The 22293-nt window shown below is 39.8% G+C and overlaps 3 protein-coding genes across 4 annotated transcripts; 2 read left to right on the forward strand and 1 right to left on the reverse strand.

Annotated features, from left to right (window-relative positions):
- Positions 1–10002: 10002 nt before the first annotated feature.
- LOC108051523 (syntaxin-7) lies at positions 10003–12601 on the reverse strand. Its single transcript, XM_017133654.2, has 6 exons — positions 12416–12601; positions 12068–12261; positions 11935–12004; positions 11090–11234; positions 10604–11014; positions 10003–10545 (listed from the first exon to the last, which is right to left on the reverse strand). The coding sequence occupies exons 2-6, from the start codon at positions 12201–12203 to the stop codon at positions 10450–10452; spliced, it is 858 nt and encodes a 285-aa protein (XP_016989143.1). The 5' UTR covers positions 12204–12261; positions 12416–12601; the 3' UTR covers positions 10003–10449.
- Positions 12602–13803: 1202 nt separating this feature from the next.
- On the forward strand, positions 13804–16764 carry LOC108051521 (alkaline phosphatase). The gene is made up of 4 exons (XM_017133652.2): positions 13804–13942; positions 14586–14845; positions 15255–16359; positions 16476–16764. The coding sequence occupies exons 1-4, from the start codon at positions 13867–13869 to the stop codon at positions 16604–16606; spliced, it is 1572 nt and encodes a 523-aa protein (XP_016989141.1). The 5' UTR covers positions 13804–13866; the 3' UTR covers positions 16607–16764.
- A 1829-nt stretch (positions 16765–18593) lies between these two features.
- Positions 18594–21602, forward strand: LOC108051516. 2 transcript variants are annotated; one of them, XM_017133646.2, is made up of 3 exons: positions 18594–19459; positions 19776–20441; positions 20501–21602. In XM_017133646.2, the coding sequence occupies exons 1-3, from the start codon at positions 18698–18700 to the stop codon at positions 21323–21325; spliced, it is 2253 nt and encodes a 750-aa protein (XP_016989135.2). In that variant the 5' UTR covers positions 18594–18697; the 3' UTR covers positions 21326–21602. The 2 variants fall into 2 exon arrangements, with proteins under 2 accessions (XP_016989135.2, XP_016989136.2); XM_017133647.2 differs by having other exon boundaries at positions 18594–18760.
- The last annotated feature ends 691 nt before the right edge of the window (positions 21603–22293 follow it).

The following is a 22293-nucleotide window of genomic DNA, read 5'->3' on the forward strand; positions in this document are numbered from 1 at the left end:
TCCCCATTCTGCGAAACTGTAATATTTTATCTTCTTACAGGAAGGCTTTAAAAAAGTCGTGTTCTTAATGAATTATTATAATAAGTTAGGAATAACTGCGGTTTATAAATTAATTATTCACGATTCTAAGTTTAAACCACCTAGAACTTCAATTCAATAAAAATAAAGCTTTACAATAAAAAAATAAAAATACATTTTTCACAACATTAAATGCTTAAATGGAAAACAATATTTTTCATGATCTTATGCTATAAATATTATAACAATAGTCCTTTCCAGCAAATTAAATTTAAGTTTTGTAGTATCGAATTAACGAGGATCAAAACTAATTAAATAAATAAAAATGATAGATTTATAAGCTATAAAAAAATGAAGTTTATGGCATTAAAATTTTTGTAATTGATAATGTTCTCATCTGCCGAAATGGGTAAATTGGATAAAAATACAGTGTGAAGCCCACTATGGATACCCGATAAGTTATTGGCAATCAATAAATTTCAAGCAATCAAGCCCAAGAAGTTATGGGGATGGCCAACCCCCACTGTCCCGCCCCTGGGCACTTTGCAACGGGGCCCCCTTTTCCCCGATGACTTTTACTAGGTGCAGTGTGTTTTATTTCAAATTCACACGAATGGAAGTCCCGGATCCGTTGCTCGATCTCTGCACTCGCCCGTTTTGTATACACAAAATGGACCAAATAGAACCGAAAAAACCATGGGGAGTATATCTCGTAAATTAACGGCGTTCCATTCCTCTGGTAGTTTCTCCGTTCCTTTTTTTCATTCCCACTACTCGTTTTCGTTTTGGCCATTGTTGGCACAGCCATAAAATAAAGTTTCAAGAAGCGTATAAAATTTATAGCGATTCGTTTTGGAGAAAATCTGACAGCGAACACCTTACACTCACTCCCCCATCCATCCCGATTCTATCCCTAAGCGATCTATTTTGATTGACAGGACTGCCGGTGCGTCGATCTGTTGTTGGTGTTTCCACAGTTGATGTTGCTACTGTGTCGGGCCTAATGCAATTCGCATTTCAGTGCAATTTCACAGGCAATTGCAGGCAACACTGCACAATAAACTAAGCAGCTCAGCCGCACAACGATCCTCGCCCTTACTCACGCACGATTAGGCGTCTGGGATAATGGCAGAGTAGTTACAGTTGCCCGATATATTTACACCAAGAGAAATAAGAATGCATGAAATACATAAGAAAATGATAAAATAATTGGTACATAAATGTTAAATTAAACCCTATAATTTCTAAATGACAAACTATTTTAAAACAAATTAAATTAAAGACTTTACTTTTTATTTTATTTATGGTTTGTCATCAGTGAAGTTTAGATTTTATATATATTATTATTTTTATTAATTTAAAAAAATTGAAATAAAAAATAGAGTAACAGAAATAGGTAAATCTCTGTGCAAACATTTAACTAAATTAACTAAATAAAGTGATTGTTTAAAGGTTAAGTGACTTAGCCCTGAAAACAAATTTTCAAAATATGTATAAATCAAATAGATTTTATTAAGCCCACATGTATATATTATTTCAATTTCCTCTCTCTTCTCTTGCATTTTGCTATTCACATACCGTTGTTTTTAAAATCTAAGCTACATTTTTCCCAGTGTATCTATATAAAGAAAGCAGGTTTTAGGGGCGCTACGGTCTCTATATTTAAGGTGCTTACACGGGTTGCTCCTTTTTGCCATTATTCGCCTCTCCTGTTTGGCCGGGATTCCACGAAAGACATTTGTGCAACAATTTGGTTTGGTGGTGAGCTTATCCTCTCTGGGCCTCTGGCTAGCAAAAATTGTTAGCGGATTCCCACTCGAGCCCGGTGGTCTTCTTTTTGATCCCCTTCCCCCGATATTCGGGGATAAAACTTGCAACCCCTTTCGCAATTCGCAGAGCGAACTTTAGCATAACAATGGCGTTGCGACTTCTTCGTCTCCTCTGAAAAGAAGGGGGGTTTATGGAAATTAGCCCGGTACACAATGCCTGCAGCCTGAATGTGATGGGATGGCTTGGGATGGGATGGGGATGGCAGTCTGCTGATACGGAGGACAGGATAACCACAGCCCCGGACGGACAAAGGCCGGAGTCAGAGCCGGAGACAGAGCCACAAGCCTCGACAATGCGTCGGCAGAAAATTAATTCATTTATATGCAGAAAATTCAATGTTACAATGTTATCAATTTTGGCCCAGCGGCAATTCGAGTTGTCGAGTTGGCCAAAAGGGTGGGCTTAAAGGTGTGCCATCGGGGGAGTGGAAAGACGTTTTTCGGAGGGCGATGAGTTAATTGATTGTGGGAAGGATTGTCTCCCAGCATAAGGCCGTTGAAGCCGGATTAGAATCCTCAAATGGAGAAGGTTTATTTGCATTGCCATCAAGGATTGTGTTGGAAAACCTAATGCGTTGCATATGTAATTAGATTATACACTAAATAAAATTTTGATAGCCGGAAAACCGATCTTTTGCTCTGCCACACCCACTTCCCCTTTCTCGAGGACCGCAACCAAAGAAAGACCCAAAACAAATATACCCGAATGACCCATTCAAATTCGATATCACCGCCTCCAAGTACGGTCATTTCCGACCGGAATAAGTGTTAAGTCCAACGCGACAAATAATTTCCATGCAATTTCAAGTGCATATTCAAATTACACTCGATATTTTACGAACTCTTGCCTTCGATTGGGCATCGCAGTCCGAAGGGAGCCCGTTAATGAAATGCGACACGTATTTCCCCTGACCCAAAACCGGGATATGTGGATATACGGCTATGTGGATGTGGGATGTGGATGACTCTGCCCGTGCCCGTGCCTTCCGTCCGTCCGCCTGTCCGCTGTGTAATAAATATGAGACTCATTAAGAAAACCATAAATAAATGCAGCGTCAGTGCATGACCAACAATTAAGTGCGAGGAGCAGGCCCAAGATCATCCAATCTGGTCCCGAGCTCGAGCGATAAAAGAAGCGACCAGGGGCAGTTCAAGCACAGTGGTTTGGGTCCAAGAACAAAAATATATTAGGATTATTTCAGCTCATTATGGTAGAAAAAAAGGAATAATTGGTGTATTAATCAAAATTAAACATTTTGTTATTTTGTTTTATTAAAAATAAACTCCTATGAAATAAACATTTTTAAGGTATTTTCTTGAAAGAAACTGAAGATCTTTTTGATTTCAAAAATCTATAAAAAAAAAAAAATAAGTAAACACATTGTTATTATATTAAATACAACTGTAATAACCTACTAATATGATTATTATTTAATAGATTTAGATAACTAGTATAGTAGTAACAATAGTTACAGAACCACAAGCCCTGCTAATTGATTAATTAATTATAATATGTTGTTATAATAATGTTGTTATAATGTTATGTTGTAATAGCATCTATTAACTTATAGTTATATTGCTTTTAATGCGTTTAAATGAAAACGAATATTTAATCTAAACTTATATAATCTCAATGATTAATTGCATTATCGAACACCTTATCTCTATGGCTTTCGTCCATAATTTTTTTTAATCTTTAAAGTAACCTATATATTTGAATAATTAGTAATATCCCAGTTTTCTGTATTCAAAACCACTGTGCTCTGGCCCCCAGACAATGTTAGAGCCTGGATCGCGGGCCGATCAGGCTGCAGAAGATGTAACATGAGCAAATAGTTTGATGAGGGCTAGGGCATGACGTCCACAAAAGTGTCGCCCGGCAGTCTGGCCCGACTTGGGCTGGGTTTTAGATTCGAAAATGGAATTGGGCCTTGGTCTTGGTCTGGTGGCCACTTGAGGCAACCCGGCGACAAATTTTGTGTGTGCGGGTGTGTGTGTGTGTTTGCCCAGAAATAGCATGACACTTGAATTTGAATCGGCTTCTAAGTCCGGACTGGGACAGGTTTTATTGTATAATTTACTGTAAGCAGATGGGGCAGTAGCTGCATGGCCAGCCGTCTTGGGAATGCCCGGACCGAAATTCCATTGAATTTCCAGAGAAACGGCAAAAGACTCTTGGCTTGTGAACTGCGGCACCTGTGTGTGCCATAGATACCAAACACACTCCTGCGCATATGTCGGAGTCTATTATAAATTGTGGCCCCCGGCTTGTTATGGATAAAAAACAATCAGGATATACACACACGCAGACCAGCACCCACTCCTGATTTCCTCTTTTGATTTATCATATGGCCGGGATCCAATCTCCCATATCATAGCGCATACCACTTTCCCAGTTCAGTGTTTTTTTGGTCTTGGCCTGGCTCCCTCCAATCGATTGCACAATTTTTCGCATTGTCGCCCTTTTTGGCCAAGCAACCGGCGGCTACTTGGCCGCGCCCATTTCGTGTCCGAGCTGCGCCCACGGCTTGCATGCGAAATGCGAAATACGAAATCCGAAATGCGAAATACGATATGATGTGCCACGCCACACACCCGCACTCGCACTCACACTTCCCCACATCCGCTCGAAATCCCTCCGGAACCCGGCCCCAAACCCTACCGCCCGGCAATATTTACTCTGAAAATATTATTCGCGCATATGGACTTGAGGACGTAATCCATAATTGGTTTGACCGTTTGCCATTTCACTCGATAAGTGGAAAATATTCCAAGGATTGTGCCGCACACAAATTCGATTAATCATAAAGTGAGGGATCGGATTTATTGGGTGATTGAAAGTCGATGGAGATTGGCGCATGCATATTTATTAAACTCATATCATAAGGCGTTCAAACAGAATTGAAATTTGCAAAAGAATGTTTTGTCTAAGACCCACACTTATTTTTAATATTAAATTGAAATGTCCCCAACCCTGGAAATTCCCATTAATTATCTTTAGATAGCTGAAATTATTTTGTTGATGAGCAAAGTGAATAAAACTCAAATCATATCAGTCCCAGAAAATGCATAAAAGTACACATATAATTTAATAAGATGAAGTTATACAAATAATTTAATAATATACAATTAGAGGATTAACAATTAGAAAATCCAACTAATATTTTAATATATATCTTTCGAGCTTAAGAAATATTCAAAATAAGTAACTTATATCTAAATCATATCTTAGTCCGGAAATGTACTTCTAGAAAATGTATAGTAACAAAAACTTGAAATATTGACTTTTAATGTAACTTACGCAGTTTAAACCATAATTGGCAGCATTTAACCAACAATTTTCATTTGGAACACGACTACAAAGTCTCGCAATTGTCAAGACATTAATCAATGGTAGTTCATAAATTATCCTAATCAAGTTACAACATGCCCGGCTAAGAGTCACCCATCCATATTATTGATGAAGCTCAACTAACCGCAAGTCGAAGCCCTAAATCATTTGGTCTAATGCTGCTCAAATTAGTCTTCCATTTGTCAGATCAGATTTGCTCCTCTCCATCAATTTCCATGGCAACCCCCGCTCGAATATGAATCATTCCGCCTAATGAATGTGTCTGTCACTTGCTGTCAACACGTTGCTAAGGCGAAGGCCCCCCGATCCCCCATTCCACCGATCCAGCGATGATCCACCGACACCGATCCCATTTAGTCCCCTCATAAGTCGCGGCCCTTACTCCCAAATATGAAATGGAGCAGGCGGAAGGAGGCCTCCAAATCGGCGCTGGGCTATATTTAATACAGAGTGACATTAATGTCAGGCACAATTAGTTGGGGAGGAAAACGCCAGCGGAAAAGCGAAAAGGAAGAAAAACAAGAAATTTGGAAAAAGAAACAATCAAAAAACGATAAGCGAGGCAACCAGAAATAATTTGACAGGCATCGGGGCCCCGAAAATTGAGCTATATATGCTGGGGATGAGGCTGATCATCCGATGATGATCATTTTGTTATTGCAGCTTTCGATCTATTCGATTTGATTCATTTCTTTTTTTTTTTTTTTTTGGTTTTTTGGTACGTGTGTGAACCCGATGAACTACGAAATTCGCCCTGGCCGTGGCCTTTTGTCTGGCTTTTGTTGCCAATTCGTAAACAAACAATTACACAACAAAGCATCGGCAAATGGCCCACAAAAAATAGATACTCCATCCACGTCGCATTAGACACCTTCCCGAAGAATAGATCGCACACAATGGGATGGCAGAACTCGAGCACGGTGGCATTGGCATCCACATGGCCCTGGTCCTACAGATATGTGTAGGCTACATCCCATCCATCCAGCCGTGCCCTCAATTGTCCGACCGACTTTAATCCCAGCCTGCGGCTTCAGACATCTCAATACTCCGTTACAGTTGCAATTGCGATTGCGATTTTATGGATGCGCTCGGATTGATCGCCGATCCCTTTGTAGTCGTAATCCCCCGCCCGGGGAATGGGAAGGGGAACCCCGGGCGAAGCCCCGATCCCTGCCAATTTTTAAAAAACAGCCTCAGCGCCCCTGGCTCGGGAAATTGTTCTTTTCGCTATCTTATTGCTGCGTTGACGCTTTTTTCACACAGTTCGACGGGGCGCGTGGTATATGTGTATAAGGCGAATCAGATAAAAGCTATAGCCGAGCGTGTTTATATTGAGCCAAGAGCAGACTAGCTAGGATTCTACAGTGTCCCTAATAGTAAATTTTAATAATTTAACTGAAAACGATTTTATTGCTTCATATAACTTCAAGTAATTTAAAAAGGAGCAATCATTAACTTAACTGTTATAGTTAAACCATTTTCGGACATTTCTTTAATTTATACATATTTTCTGTTTAAAAATGTACCTTTACAAATTATTTGAAATTCTGTCCTGGGAAAAGTTTTTTTTATTAGCTTAAAGCGTTTTAGACTTTAAAGAATAAATAATCATTTTTATGGTGGAAGCACCTCGGTTTTCTTTTTATTTGTTCTAATACCTCTATAAATTGTTGCCTAATATTTAAAAGCAAACACAAGATTTGCATAAGTCATCTGTACTTATCTTACAAAACAATACCATCCCATCTCTTGTTATCCATATTCTTGCCCACATTTATAAAAAGAACACTCTCTGCTGCTATAAAAGTATATCGAGTTATAATCTTAATGAATGTGCCATAAAATCAAGTACTTATCTTTATTATCAACATAGTCCGTAAAGACTTCTATAATTTTATTATTAACCAATAAAAGTGTTCGATATTTGGAGTGCTTCGATTTCTATTTGCCATAAACTGACTTGAGGGCCGACCCCACTGTGCCTTTGCCGGGGCACTTGCCACTGAGCGGCAGCAGCAGGCTCCACTGTGCTGCCACAGTGGCAACCACATAAACGGGCACCGGCGGCGTCTGCCGTTGGGGGCGGCCAAGATCAAAGACTAGCGATCGGTGCCTGCAAAACGGTTAAATCTTTTGAAATGTGCGCACTTTTTGACACCCAATTTGTTTAGAAGTGTGCGCACCAGCTGGAGAAAAGGGGGGTTGAGGGGTTTAAGAGGGGCTATAAAGGGGGAGGTCTTCTCAAGCAGTTCATAAAATAGAAGCTACACAGGGAAAAAGTTGTTACCTTGATTACAATATAAAATAATTTATGATAACCAAAAATGTATGATGTTTTGATATAAAGAACTTTCAATGAAATACCAATAATAAAAACAACACCCATGAAATACGTTTTTGATTACAGATTTTAAAAATTATTTATAGTACTTACATTATAATATGTTTTAAGCAGACAAAACAATATGTCTTTACTCTGAATATTTTTTTTTTATATAGATTAATTTTCTCTCTGTAGAGAAAATTGTTAAAGGAGAGCAGCCGAGTGAAAATGAGAGGCAGCACATCAGTGGCAACTTATTCTGCGAATTTCATTAATAAAACTGTCGAAAGTGTTGGGCATCAAGTGCTTTGCCCCCACTCCACCCCTCCACAGGTAAAAACGGAACAATCAAACGAAACTTTTGATTTGGCATTTTTGTTTTTAATAAAAATTCAAAAGATTTACAGATTTTCTAGGCAAGTAATTCCACTTAAAATTCTGTAAAGCAAAAAAAAAAAAAGAGGAAAGAAGTGCGCGTGGGCACTACGCCTTCATTCATAAAAACGCTTAATTAAGAATTTTTCCAAATAAAAGGGCAAGTCTTGGGGAAATGGGATAATAATAAGTTTATTGATTTGGGAAATGCCACAAACCGGATGTTTATCCACTACGCACATCATCATCAGCGTTATAGAAGGGAACTGATCGTAAGCAACGTGTGAAATGTGCAGGGATTATTAGGGTTTAGAAACCGGAAGATAACCGCTTGCCATTTCGCAGTTTTCCCCCGCTTTTCACAATTTTCCCAGGACCGAAAATTCCAAAATCCTGGCTAGCAAGTTGGTAAGTCAATCCACCGCTTAGCAAGTTACGGAATTTCCACTGTCCATTCTACGGCAAAGTCAAAACATGCGGTTTGTGGTCGCGCATTAAGTTGGGAAAATCACCAAGACGGAGGCTGAATTTATTTGGACAAAATGACTTTGCAAATGAGATTCGTCTGCAGCCTGGCCACCGAAGATGTCAATATTATCATGGGCCGGGGATTCTGGCCTATGCAAACAGCAGCCTTTAGGCCAAGACTACCAAGACTACCTGCTGCGACTGGGCCTTGTAGGTGTGCATAGTTTCTGTTAATTTCCAACACCTCCGCCACTCGAATCTCCCGAGCTCACAACGTGACCCATGGCCCAGGGGCTGGATTTGGACATGGATTTGTCCACTGGGCCAACCTGCCAAGGGCCGCATGTAGCCGTAATCGATGTGATTAGGCCGTGCCGTGTGGCTCGATCGGGGCCTAACCCTTGGCCCCCACGGACGAGTAATCAATAATTCCCAACCGGCTGGCCGGGCAACCCGGTGACGTATTTGGACAGCCACTGACAGCCAAGCAGGCCCAAAAGAAACAACCAGAAAATGACTATGAAATGTGCAAGGTAAGGTCCAGATACTCTGCACACTCGAATTTATTTATAGCGTTTTTTTAATTTTTATCATGAGTACATTTTTGTATATATTGATAATGAATGATTTAATGATTTTTTTATATTCATAATGAGTTGATTTTTATATTCATTTATAATGACAGTAAAATAATTAAAAATAAATAATATAAAAAAATACCGTGTTCCAAGAAGTAACAAAAAAAAGTAGTCAAATATATCTTTTTAGACACCAAAATAAATTTTTTTATTTTAATTTGAAATCCATTTATAAAAAAAATAAAATGTGTAAACAAATAATAATCATAGCAAAAAGCATAAACCGTATTTAAATATTTCTAAGAAAGGAACTACAAAAACGAAACAATATCCTTTTTGGAAACTATATATTATATATCTATTTCATATAATCGTATTATCAACAATTCAATTTAGCTTCCATGGATGACTCAATATACCCTGAATATCCCAGGGCAGAGAATCGAATCGTCTTGGGCCAGAAATAACTGAATGACTCGGCGGGAACTGATTGTTGGCGAGCCCCGGGGCGAGTTATAGAAGGAAATGAGCTGCACTTAAATGCATGCGAGAAAACCACTCGATGCCAACAAGTGGATAAGAAGCCACCACCACCACACAAATGATGCCCAAACGAACTATCAATGTCAGTGAATTGGCAAAAAATTTAAACTCAATTTGTATGCAGGCCAGCGGAGTTGGAATCTGAAATCTGGAAGACGGAGTCCGGCCACGAGGAAACCCTTTAGCTGGGGCTGACACACCTCAACGATGCAGCACTGAAGTGGGTCCACCGCATCCAGGTCTGCCGCGGCATTAATGTGCGAGAGCTGAACACCCAGTCGGAGTGGCATTCGGATCGCTATTGGAGTCGGGGATCCAGCTCCTAAGCCGCTAAAGCATGCGTAACAATGGCCAACACGAAATCTTAATGATCGCCAAGCCAAGGAGGAGTCGATGACCAGGCACATTTTCGAATGCCCAAAAGAGCTGGCGAGTTCCATTCATTGATTCATTCAGGTCGGGCCCTAAATGAAGTGCTCCAAGTGTTTTCAACGCACGCAGGATCGCTGCCAGATATCGGTTTTCATGTTTATTATTTCATTTTTCGTACATGTGTGTATGCCTTCCTTTACCTCTTAACTCTTAATACAATACAAAGCGCTGGCGAATGAGTTTCGGAACATAATTAGAGTTTTGCAGCCAACAGTTGTTAATCAATAATCAATATACAGGGTGCGTAATAGTTAAAGTAGTACATGTAAAATATAAGATAATTTTAAAGCGAATATAACATATGCACGTGCTGGTGAATACTCCTGGAAACACTCACATCTTCGCCATCGAGTTCCTCGATTTCTAGCCAATAGTGGAAGTTAGTTTAAGGATTAAAGCCACAAATGCGCCTAAAGGTCCAAAGGAGTGGGTGGGGAATTACGGGGGTTAGGGGCCTGCATGCGGCAACTCTTGTCTTTTCACAACAATTTACTAGTTTGGTTTTGAATGATTCAGATTAGCCAGATGGCTCTAGTTCTTGAACTGAAAGACGAGTATCAAGATGATGGTCAACAGCACGGCGCTAAGGATGCCCACCAGGATGAGCTTCTTCTTGCGCACTTTGTTCTGAAAAATGTTTATTATTATTTAAAGGACTCCTTGCTGAGATTATAAATGGACGCACCCTGTAGGAGCTCGCCTTGCGGAGATTGTCTGTGCCCTGTGAGACGAAAATGCTTGTCTGCTCCACCTGCGACTCGATGGAATCGACCGTCAGTCCTTGCTCGTAGACCAGGGCGCCCAGCTTCTTGTAGATCTCGTTCACACCCACAATATTGCTCTCCAACTCCCGGATGACCTGCTCCTGCTCCTCAAGCGCCTGCAAGTCGGCCTGCTCCTGAATCTGGGTCTGCTGCTGTTGGTTTGATTTGCGATTGAAGAAATTGTCCTCGAAAAAGGAGTTATCCTGCTGGCTGGCGCTGCTGTTGGAGCTTCCCGTGCGCGAGGAGCCGGGCGGACGGGCGATGTTGTAGCTGTCACCCCGCGCCTGCCGCAGCGCAGTCTTCTCTATGTCCGCCGTTTTGCGCTGGACGGCCTAAAAATACCAATCGATAAACATTAGGGCATGACTCACAAAGCCATTTGCTTATCTGCGAGAAGAAAAACAAACCTGGAAGGCGGTCAGTGCCGCCGTGAACTCATCGACCAGTCTATCCCGCTGGATTTTCAGGTGGCGCTCCTTGCATTTGTCCACCTCGTTGATTTGATTATTTGTGTCGGTCACCAGCTGGTTGGTGTAGGTCATTATTTGGTGGCTATTTGGGGAAGGGATTGTTAGGCTAAGCATTTTCTAAGAATAGGTTTGATGGGTGAATCATTCAGGGCTGTTCAGTTTTTACGTTAAAGGCAATGATTAAATTCGATTTGCAATATAGTTTCACAAAACCTTGTTTTTCAACTTTTATATATTTAGTATAGTTTTTTTGCTAAACCTGGATTAAATCTATTTAGGAATTGACTTACGATCTGACGATCCGCTATAACTTTTAAAGCTACTAAATAGTTACCCTAATGGAGAAATACGAGATAGTGCTTTCGAAGTTTTAAACATTTTTTCCTCCAAAAGCTATATACATATATTGGGCAATGTAGATATGGTTTTATAACTTATAAAATAAAAAATAATAAGATTTCTGAAGAAGATTTCCATAAAGGTAGCAATACCTAATCGATAACAGTTTAGAAATGGTCAAATTATGGATATCAAATGTCTTTTGACAATTGATTTAAAGAAATATAATTGATTTTAATAAGCCTAGTTTAAAAATTTAAAAAGAACACTTTACTTGGCGAGAGCTTCTATTGATAGAAATTTGTAAAATTGGATTGATTTAAAAAATAATGTTGAAGATTTAAAATTTCTAAAAATTGTAAACCTGTTTCCTAGCAGATGGTATGCGATTTATTGCAAAATCCGAAAGCAAGACCATTAACAGATAAGGGGCTATATCTTACAGCTGCTTCTTGAGCTCCGGGGAATCCTGGGGCGTGTTCAGTTGATTGACCATGCGCTGCATGGTGGAGACTGCGAAAAATAGAGAAACAGATTAGTCATAGGCGAAAGTGGCAAGATAAGACAGTCACTCACCATTCTGCTGGACCTTCTGGATACTGGTGGCTATAATCTGGGCCAATCTTTGGAAATCTATTTCACTGAGGCCACCTCCTCCGCCGCCACCGCCGCCCCCGCCATTCAGGCCATTCTCCATATGCTGCAAGTCCATACTTTCGTAGGCAGACACTTTGCTGACCTTTACCGTTCTCGCTGGCTATGAGTTATACCTGGAAAAGCAGGCAATTCAATTAGCTGGCCCACTTATATCACATTCACTTTTTATGCGTCTCAGCCAGTTTCTATTCTATTGGTTTGTTTGTTTGTCTGTCGAGATGTTCGTCTTGTGATTGTGATTCCCTTTGTTTGCCGCCCACCACCCACCTTTGTGGTGTCCTTGCTACCCGTTTGTTGACCTTCGCTGATTGCCTTGACCTTAGCACATCTCTTTTACACTTTCTACGCTTAGCACTCGATGCGATTTGTTGATTAAAAACCCTTGAATGCTCCGAAAACTGCAATTTTAGTTAGTTTTTTACAACAATTGGAACGGAACTGCCAACTGATGAATATAAGTTTAACTCTAGCACCTAAAACTGCCATAACGCATTAATGGTTTTTTCTGATTTCTTAACACTGTTTACTCCAATTTTACCGTACTAAAATTTATATCGATATTTAGCGCGTGATTTGAAAAGTGTAAGAACTGTTGACTGAGCAAAATCTAAAAAATAGATATAAATGATGAAGTGAGTTTGAATCGCTAAAATAATATTTTTTTGGTGAAGCTTCCAAGTTTAACAATGCTTCAACAATTTTTCAAAACAAATTTTTTTTAAGCCAATGTAAGCATTGAAAAACCAAATCTATTTTTAAAAAATATAATATCTAAAAAAAAGATGTTTATTTTTTGTAAAACACTATACCTCCACAATTAAAAAATATTTTTTTTAATAAAATTTTAAGACCAAAGCCCCACCCAAAATTTTATTCCGGCCAATACTTGAACTTGAAGTATAGAACTCATTTTTGTTGTATAACATTATAAAATTCTTAAGGAATTCGAAATGATTAAATTGATCCCACTTCAACATGAAGTTCCTAATAATATTTGTGTAATATGGATGCGAACCAAGATGAGAACGGTAAAATTAAATCTGTTTGCTAAATAAAATGTGAGGATTGTTTTTTATTCAAAAAGTCATATAATGCATTAAAGAACTTCGACTTAAAAGTACAAACCAGTCTATTGCTGGAGCAAAGCTTGGTAGACAAATTAACTGCAACCTGTTTATAATAACAAAACAATATGACTTTCTCAATCAAGTGGTGTATAATTCAATTAAAACGAAAAATAATTAATAAAAATAAATATGTGAAAGATCAACAGCAGTAGCCGGTGCTAGAAGCTCTTCAGGGGTTATTGAACTTTAAAATATTTGAATAAATTAGGGAGCTTCTGTGCTTCTGCATTCACTAATTACAACATATTCTACCGTGTTTAAAGATTTTAGGCAAATGACCGATGCAGCAGACCGGATTTAGAAAGAACGAACTCGCTTATGCAGCTTATTTAAATAAGGGCATTAGTGCAGGCCTTAATTCGAATACCAGCTGAAAATTAAATTTAGAAGCTTTCTAACGCAGGGGCGGGGTTATAATATATTGTCTCGGCGTTTTGGTAATTTGTCTCGCACTTTGGGGCCCTGTTTTTCGGCGCTGGTATAAATAAGCCTTCAGCTCCCCAATGCGGCTTAGTCGATCCATAGAGCTCGTAACGATTCCCTCGCTCCGATCCCGACCAGTCGAAAGCCAGTTCATCAAAATTCCGTACGATGCGTGCACTCCGGTTCTGGCTGGCTTTGGCCCTCCAACTCACGGCGTGTAGCAGCCAGTATAAATATGGGCCAGGTGCGTGACGACAAGATCGAGATCAAGATCGGGCCCAAAAGCCCAAAAAAAAAAGAGTGAGAGTGCGGCCGAAAGCAAACACAAAACATATTCAGAATTGATTAATCAAGTGCTAAACGGAATATAAAAGGCGTCAGCGAAATACATTTTATTAAATATTTGACGCCCCACCAACAGAGATGTTAAATAACAAGATCGAAAACGAGATAAAACATGTAAAAAAGACAGAGGATTTTAAAGGACATAAATGGAATTAATAAATATTGTTTTCTCGTTCAGTTAAATAATAAATCTATTTTGATATGTTATATTTGAATTACTTCAATTGAAATTTGCTTTCTTCTGAAAGTAATTTCCCTTTAAAACAATTGATTCGAAAGTGAATTTCAAAACAATGCCGATTGTGCTCAGGTTTTATTTTTCGTGAATCGACAGATGTGAACGGAATTGTTAAATTCTTGAGGTTGTACTTGAAATTATTTACATATCAGCAAGTAAATAAAAAGGTTTAATTGACTCTTGCCACCCACAAGTTTTTTTATATTGCTTTATGAACATTTTACATGAATACTGGGAAATGCTCTAAATGAATTTATTATGTTATATAAATTGGATCATTGGTTAAATAGTCTTTCCCTCTTAGAGCTGTCCTGGGACCTGCACTCCACCTCTGAGCTAAAGAGCAAGGAGTTTTGGTTCCACGATGCCCAACGATGCCTCTACGAGAAGCTCTCTACACCGCCCAACCAGTACAAGGCCAAGAACGTGATCTTCTTCCTGGGAGACGGTATGTCCGTGCCCACTGTGACCGCCGGCAGGATCTACGAAGGACAACTGCGCGGGGTGGTGGGCGAACGGAATCAACTGGAATTCGAGAAGTTCAACTATGTGGGCCTCTCAAAGGTGGGTGATTATCACTACCAAGCGTTTAAATGTTTAATAAATTACAAATATCACACACCTCCCAGTAAATAATTATTAATAATTATATTTTATTTGGTTACCTAGTCATCAAATTCGTACAAAAACAACAATAACGTTAAATACGACTCAGCCGACATATAATTTAAGGGTGTATATTAATTATCACATCCACAGAATAATTGGTATATGCTTAGGAATTGCACAAACAAAGCTTTTATGTTCAAGTCTAAAATAAACATCTTTTAAGTATCCCTTGAAGTTAGAATTGAAAGATTATCATATGAGCGTCTCAGATAAAATGTATAAAATCAAGTGTTAAACTAATTATTTGCAAATTAATTTAGGAAATCTGCGAAACTATTAGTGACTGTATTTTTTTTCATTTTAGACCTATTGCGTCAATAAACAGGTGTCCGACTCTGCCTGCACATCCTCGGCCTATTTGTCCGGGATCAAGGCCAACTACCTGACCATCGGGGTGACCGCCGATGTGGAGTTGAACGACTGCAAGGCCTCCCGGCTGCCACAGAATCGACTGTCCTCCATCGCCGCGTGGGCGCTTCGGGGCAGAAAGTCGGCCGGATTGGTGACCACAACGCGAGTGACCCACGCCAGCCCGGCGGGAGTGTATGCCCACACCTCCAACCGCGACTTTGAGAGCGACTACGATGTCACCAAATTGGGGCAGAATCCGGGCAATTGTCCGGATATTGCCCAGCAATTGGTGGACGGAGAGGTGGGCAAGCGATTGCGGGTGGTGATGGGTGGTGGAACCATCAAGTTCCTGCCCAACACAACCACCGATGCGTACGGAAACAGAGGTCAGCGCTTGGATAACAGGGACCTCATCGAGGAGTGGCAACAGACCAAGCCCGGTAACGCCCGGGTGGTGTTCAATCGCACGGACCTTCTGGACAATGATGCCCAGAGCACCGACTTTCTGCTCGGCCTTTTCAATGCCTCTCATCTGGCCTATCACCTGGACGACAGCGTGGACACTCCCACGCTTCCCGAGATGACGGAGGCGGCTATTAACGTCCTCTCCCGGGATCCGAATGGGTATTTCCTCTTCGTGGAAGGCGGTCGGATCGATCATGCCCACCACGAGACCAAGGCGAAAAAGGCTCTGGATGAAACCGTCCAGTTTTCGGAGGCTGTGAGAATGGCGCGACAACTCACGAATCCCTGGGACACGCTGATCGTGGTGAGTGCGGATCACGGCCACACGGTCACGATCAGCGGATATCCGGACGTAAATAACAGCATCGTGGGCCTCAACTCGGAGCTGAGTAATGTGGACCAGTTGCCCTACACGTCCATCTCGTACGCCAATGGACCCAAATACGATAGATTCTATAAGTCAACGGATGGCGAAGTGGAGCGCGTGGATCTGCGGACCCTGGACTTCTCAAATCAGGATGCAATCTATCCGCACGGAGTTCCCATGACCGAGGAGACCCATGGCGGTGGCGATGTGGCCGTTTACGCTCATGGTGAGTTGTAGGTCTGAAATAAACTTAAGGAATTAGCAAAACCTCCAAAAAACTAAAAAAAAAAAGGATTAACTTCTATAAAAAATGAATACTAAATAAATAAATTATTTTTGCAGGTCCGTGGTCACATCTCTTCACTGGAGTTTACGAGCAGAGCACTTTGCCTCACCTAATGGGCTTCGCTTCCTGTCTGGGTCCTGGAATTACCTACTGCGATCTCCAGCCCAAGGCGACGTACAATCCATAGTTAATTACTTTAAAATAGATAAGATAAATGATAATAAACAATTAAATATATATACAAAATTTGTATAAGCCCGATTCTATGTAATGTTTCATGATGAAGTAAATAATTACTTTATCTCAAAGGAATATTTTGATAAATAGAAAAACAGCAAAATACAATTGTTTTTCATTTTTACTTTTTTTAATTTTATTGATGGGAGCTATATGATAAAGATGTCCAATTTAAATTTAATTAAAAGAAGAAGAAAAAATAAAATTAAAAACAACAAAGTTTTACTTTTTTAGATTTCTTTCCGATTGTTCCTACGGGAGCTAAATGATATAGTCGCCCGATCCGGCTCGTTCCGACTTATATAAGCATTATCGGCTTAAATTTGATAAAGTTATGGACTCTCCAAGTCCAATTTTCAGTCACTTTTTTACAAGACATCGGAAAATTACAAATAACTAACATGAAAATAGATAAAAAATTTGAAAAACGATAAATTGAAAAATTTGAATGCGGATTTTTAGAGAATCGAATCACAAGTCTTTAGAGGTGTTCCACTTTGGAATCGGTTTAAATTTGGTAAAGTTATGGACTCTCGAAGTCCAATTTTAAGTCACTATTTTACAAAACATTGGAAAACTAGAAAAACTAACATGAAAATGGTTCAAAAAATGTGATCAACGTTAAATTTAAAATTTGAATGCAGATTTTTACAGAATCGAATCACAAGTCTTTAGAGGTATGCCACTCTGGAATCGGATTAAGTTTGGTAAAGTTATGGACTCTCGAAGTCCAATTTTAAGTCACTCTTTTACAAAACATCGGAAAACTAGAAATAACTAACATGAAAATGGGTCAAAAATTTGATCTACGTTAAATTGAAAAATTTGAATGCAGATTTTTACAGAATCGAATCACAAGTCTTTAGAGGTATGCCACTCTGGAATCGGATTAAGTTTGGTAAGTTATGGACTCTCGAAGTCCAATTTTAAGTCCTTTTACAAAACATCGGAAAACTAGAAATAACTAACATGAAAATGGGTCAAAAATTTGATCTACGTTAAATTGAAAAATTTGAATGCAGATTTTTACAGAATCGAATCACAAGTCTTTAGAGGTATGCCACTCTGGAATCGGATTAAGTTTGGTAAAGTTATGGACTCTCGAAGACGAATTTTAAGTCAAATTTAGAAATACAAAAAGTCGTAATACGCAAATTTAATTACAATATCAGTAGCTTAAATAAGAGCAAGGCACACTTTCTTTGTTGAATTCATTAAATTCTTGAAAGAAACCTTTTTCCTGGTCCATATATTTATACATACAACATACATTCATAGATATATAATTTATTTAAAATAGTAAACTTACCACCCAGACTAAGGCCGTCAAAAGCTTCACCAAAAGAGGGGTCATCTTTTTTTAACTGCTTAACAACACAGTTTTGAAAACGAGTATACTCCTGACAATTTTTTCCGGAAATCAGCAATTTGTTTAGAACTGATTTTAAATTTCCAGCGAAACTCATTATTACTTTTTATATTCAAGTTATATTCGCACGAGAAGGTCTTGAAGGTTTTAAAATGAAACCTCGGTTTTTCAATTAACAGCAAAACAACAGTGGAATTCAAATTTCGATTAAAATCACTCTGTTAGTTGGATTCCAGAGTTGCCAGCATAAATATAGAAAGTTACATTATGATAAACAATTCAAATGTTGAACATTTTAATTATACAAATTAGTTCACATTTATTATTTTTTAATCTTGCAATACCTTAAACACTGATTTCGTAACAGGGCATTCAAAGCCTTACCAAATATACCTTATGGTGGCCAAAATAATTACAACTTTTTCTGTACAGTTTTAGTACAATGTGCACTAAAACTTTTTGGACCATCTGTTAGCTTGTTACACGATAGCTCATTATCGAGAAGGACATAAGCTATTTATATTATCGATAGACACAGAGATAGAGATAGTTTGAGGATTATTTAAGCGGTCAACTTACGGTTACACTAAAATCTGTGCCCGCAAAGGGAGATATATTGCGTGTTTAATTTAATGGAATTCTGGCGAAATTGCTGGCAATTTATTCGTTTAAATGTCAACTACCAATGATGAAAGTTCCCCGATCAAGGGCGAATCTAGTTCTGTACCAAAAAAAGTAGGCGTAGAACAAGTATTAACGGATATTGACATGGAACATCCGGTCTCAAATGAAAAAAACCCAGTTATGCAGGATTTTACTCGAAATACGGATAGCGTAGATACCATATTAAACACAAGTTTGGATGTGGTAGAAACCGTGATAAATGCAAACACGGATAGCGTAGATACCATATTAAACACAAGTTTGGATGTGGTAGAAACCGTGATAAATGTAAACACGGATAGCGGAGATTCGGTCCGTTTAAAGCCGCCATCAGATTCGGATGTGGAAATGGTCTCCGCGAAGTCGGATGCCAAATCGGAGGAACCGGAACCGGAACCGGAGAAGAAGGCTCACGTAAAAAGAGAGCGCCGCAAGAGGACCAAGGAACGCCCTGCTCCCCCGAAGGCTCCACCCCAGAAACTCAACTGGAAGTGGAACCTGCGCATCCTTATCTCCAACCTGTACATGAAGAGCGAGGACCGCCTGCCGGGAGCCTGTGTCCCCAAGTGCCTTCATAATACCAGTCAATGTACAGACAAGCATCGCTGCTCCATGCTCCCTGATGCTCCCAATTTTACCGCCGTGCAGGCTTTACGAACCACGCTGCATGGCCAGCACTACGATACCTTTCTGGACATCCTGGAGATGATGGTGCTGCAGTGCGTCTACCCGGGCGAAGGCGTATTCGACAGACTTATTGACATGGCAATGGTTAGGATATCTGTACATTTCTGTTTTTATACCAAAAGTTATCAAACACAATTCCGACCCCTTAAAGTATATAAATTTATGCTCAACATTAATCACGACAGTCAATCAATTTAGTATTAGTCGTTAATTTCAAAACATAACTCAAGATATTTTTTTCTTTAATTTGTAGACATTAGCTGTTGCAAAGTCAACAAACCTTCATTGTCTTTAAACATACATAAAAGTAAATATATCGTTTAATAGAATATTCAATTTTTTAAAATTATTTTTTATTGTTGTAATCAAATTATTGTTGTAATCAAATGTCTCTTTACAGATCCTGATTGCCAAGGAGATGAGCGTCAAGGAGTTGGGCGACACCTACAACAAGGTGATACGCACTTTTTTTCTGCTGGTCGATGCCTTCCCTCCTTGCTGGACCGCCCTGCGTCCTTACTACTTGAACTTTCTGGGCGTCAAGAATCCCGCCTCGCGTGAAACGCACTCCAATGATTCTCCCCAGAAGCTGCAGTTCTATTTGGATCTCCTTGAGGAGAACCTTTCCCAGTGCAGCGATGAGGATATCCGCGAAAACACCAAGTTCTACGAGAAGTTCGTGTTCAACTTTTCGGAAGAGGAGGATGCCAATATGTCGCAGGAAACTGTCTTTTTGCGGCATGTTCAGCAGTACGACTGGCTGAGTGGCAAACTATGCCTGGACGACTTCAAGAGAATGTCACCCGCAGTCCGTCTGGCACGGCTTTTTGATGTCCTAAACATGTTGACCTGGGTGCTGGAAATGGAGTTCCTCTCCTGGCTGGATCACAACAGGCTGCGTCAATCGGAGTCTGAACTGTTCCAAGAAGACTCAAAACCATTTGCCTCAATTGTATTCGGAATGTCAGCTAGCACGAGACTCACAGACATCGTTAAACAAATCATGAAGCTTTTCGGACAGGCAGCGGCCAAATCTATGTACCCAGAACGACAGAGGATTCTCCAGGTGAGTTTTGCCGTGATCTGTCTTTAAGGTATTTATTTTAATTGCTCCCTATCTACCAGCGCCTCATTTCCCTCATTATAGAGGTCAGCAATACGGCAGAGCTGAAGTACGTGGATAACGCGGTGATTTATCCGAATCTCGGCCCCCAAACCCGCGTGCTTATCGCCGACTTCTTTAAGATCTTTAAATCGCAGAATCCCAAGCACATCAGCACATACATAAAGACAATTTCGGAGTTGGATCAACCGTATCTTCGCTTTGAATTTACAGATCACTTCCTTCAGCTGTTTTACCTTACCAAAAAGATGTCTTTTGGACCGGAAAAGGTGGTCGAAGAATTTACGACCCGTCAGTGGATAAAGTACAAACCAAAATCAGAGATCGAAGAGGACGATGATGAACAGTTGTCCCGCGAGGATTACCTAGCATTACTACTCAACGCCTTAAGGGACTTTGATAAGTGGCTGAACCTCGGTGGCTTCTGGAAGTATCTGAAAAGCAAGGAGCATGTTCAACCGTTGCAGACGAGAACTAGTAGTCCGCTGGCCACACCAGTGGGCGTTATATCCGGTGACACGGGTATGGTGTTCATGCTAGATGAAATGGAGGAGGAGGTGCACACTTGGAAAAAGCGAATGAACACGAGGGTGATAATAGGACGTCCCAAAGTAAATCTGCCGGTGGCCAGAATCAATGTGGCCAAGATGTGCCTGAGATATGGCGAGGACGTGCGCCAGACTCGCTTCCTGCGACGCCTGCTGCAAAACCAAGTCCAGAAAGAGGTGGACGTTTCAGAATGGTTAACCTACCTGAATGGGTTTCTGGGCGACGACGAGCCCTGTTCGCAATCGGATTCTGCATCTACCGAGTCGGATGACCCCTAAGTTTCCTGGTTTGATAGCACTAGTTTCTAAGCTCAATTAATTTTTAGTTATTCTAAGCTCATTGAAAACGCTCAGCGATTGAAAGGGAAAAAGTGAAATAAGAATACTTTTGCTTCATTGCCATTTCTCATAGTTTTCGTTTCTGTATTTCTCCATTGCAAATATATATTTATGCTGTAACTAAATACACAATTACGTACACATTTACATATAAATACAGCTACTGCGCATGTACATACATACATTAATAAATATATATGTGTATAATTATACAATATTATCGCGATTTGTTTTTAAGCCTTTTGCTTGTTTGTTTTTTTTGCAGTTCCTCATCCATCTGCCACCTCGTTTTGCCTAACGTTTTTTTGTCTTTGTTCATTGTATGTCTAAATTCTTTGCCGTTTTACATTTTACACACTCAACTATCATTAAATTAGACTCTTAAATGCTAATCTCACTACGTCACTTATATGTAAAGTATATGCATACGCGTGGGAGGTTAGGGAAGCTGGGTGCAGAGCTCAAATTTTGAAATTAGGCAGGAATCCGATCTGCAATATAAATCAGGCTTACATTTCAAGGCGGCTATTAAATGTCTGCCGGGATCTCAGATCCTATTGAAAAGATATAGAACAAAACGGATTCAAGCGTTGCTCAGTTCATAACTCTGCTAGGTTGGGGTTTCGGTTTTTCGTTTCTGCTGTCTTGCTTTTAATTTGTTAACACTACACATTTATCAACATTTATTTATTTTTTTTCCCATATAGGCTAGGTTTTGTTTAATGTATCTCCACTTCCCGGCTTGCAATTGGTTCGTATACATTTGGGGTTTTCGTTTTTGTTGCGCTTTGAAATCTATAGGAACTTGACGCAGGAGTCTTTTCAGTACGACCCTTGCTGCAGTTTTTGAAGGTTTTTAAAGGCGATCGGGGATTTGATATCAAAATTTACTCGGGCTGTGAGGGAAC

Source organism: Drosophila rhopaloa, unplaced genomic scaffold (assembly GCF_018152115.1).
Source record: "Drosophila rhopaloa isolate 14029-0021.01 unplaced genomic scaffold, ASM1815211v1 contig_150, whole genome shotgun sequence".
NCBI classification, from domain to species: Eukaryota; Metazoa; Arthropoda; class Insecta; order Diptera; family Drosophilidae; genus Drosophila; species Drosophila rhopaloa.

Excerpts from the sequence above, each read along its gene's own strand:
- LOC108051516 (XM_017133646.2), top strand. The coding sequence starts at position 18,698 with ATGTCAACTACCAATGATGAAAGTTCCCCGATCAAGGGCGAATCTAGT. Across the intron at positions 19,460-19,775 it reads GACTTATTGACATGGCAATG|ATCCTGATTGCCAAGGAGAT; the intron begins GTTAGGATATCT and ends GTCTCTTTACAG. Across the intron at positions 20,442-20,500 it reads AACGACAGAGGATTCTCCAG|CGCCTCATTTCCCTCATTAT; the intron begins GTGAGTTTTGCC and ends CCTATCTACCAG.
- LOC108051521 (XM_017133652.2), top strand. The coding sequence starts at position 13,867 with ATGCGTGCACTCCGGTTCTGGCTGGCTTTGGCCCTCCAACTCACGGCG. Across the intron at positions 13,943-14,585 it reads CCAGTATAAATATGGGCCAG|AGCTGTCCTGGGACCTGCAC; the intron begins GTGCGTGACGAC and ends TTTCCCTCTTAG. Across the intron at positions 14,846-15,254 it reads ACTATGTGGGCCTCTCAAAG|ACCTATTGCGTCAATAAACA; the intron begins GTGGGTGATTAT and ends TTTTCATTTTAG.
- LOC108051523 (XM_017133654.2), bottom strand. The coding sequence starts at position 12,203 with ATGGACTTGCAGCATATGGAGAATGGCCTGAATGGCGGGGGCGGCGGT. Across the intron at positions 12,005-12,067 it reads CCAGAAGGTCCAGCAGAATG|TCTCCACCATGCAGCGCATG; the intron begins GTGAGTGACTGT and ends TATTTTTCGCAG. Across the intron at positions 11,015-11,089 it reads CGGCACTGACCGCCTTCCAG|GCCGTCCAGCGCAAAACGGC; the intron begins GTTTGTTTTTCT and ends TGGTATTTTTAG.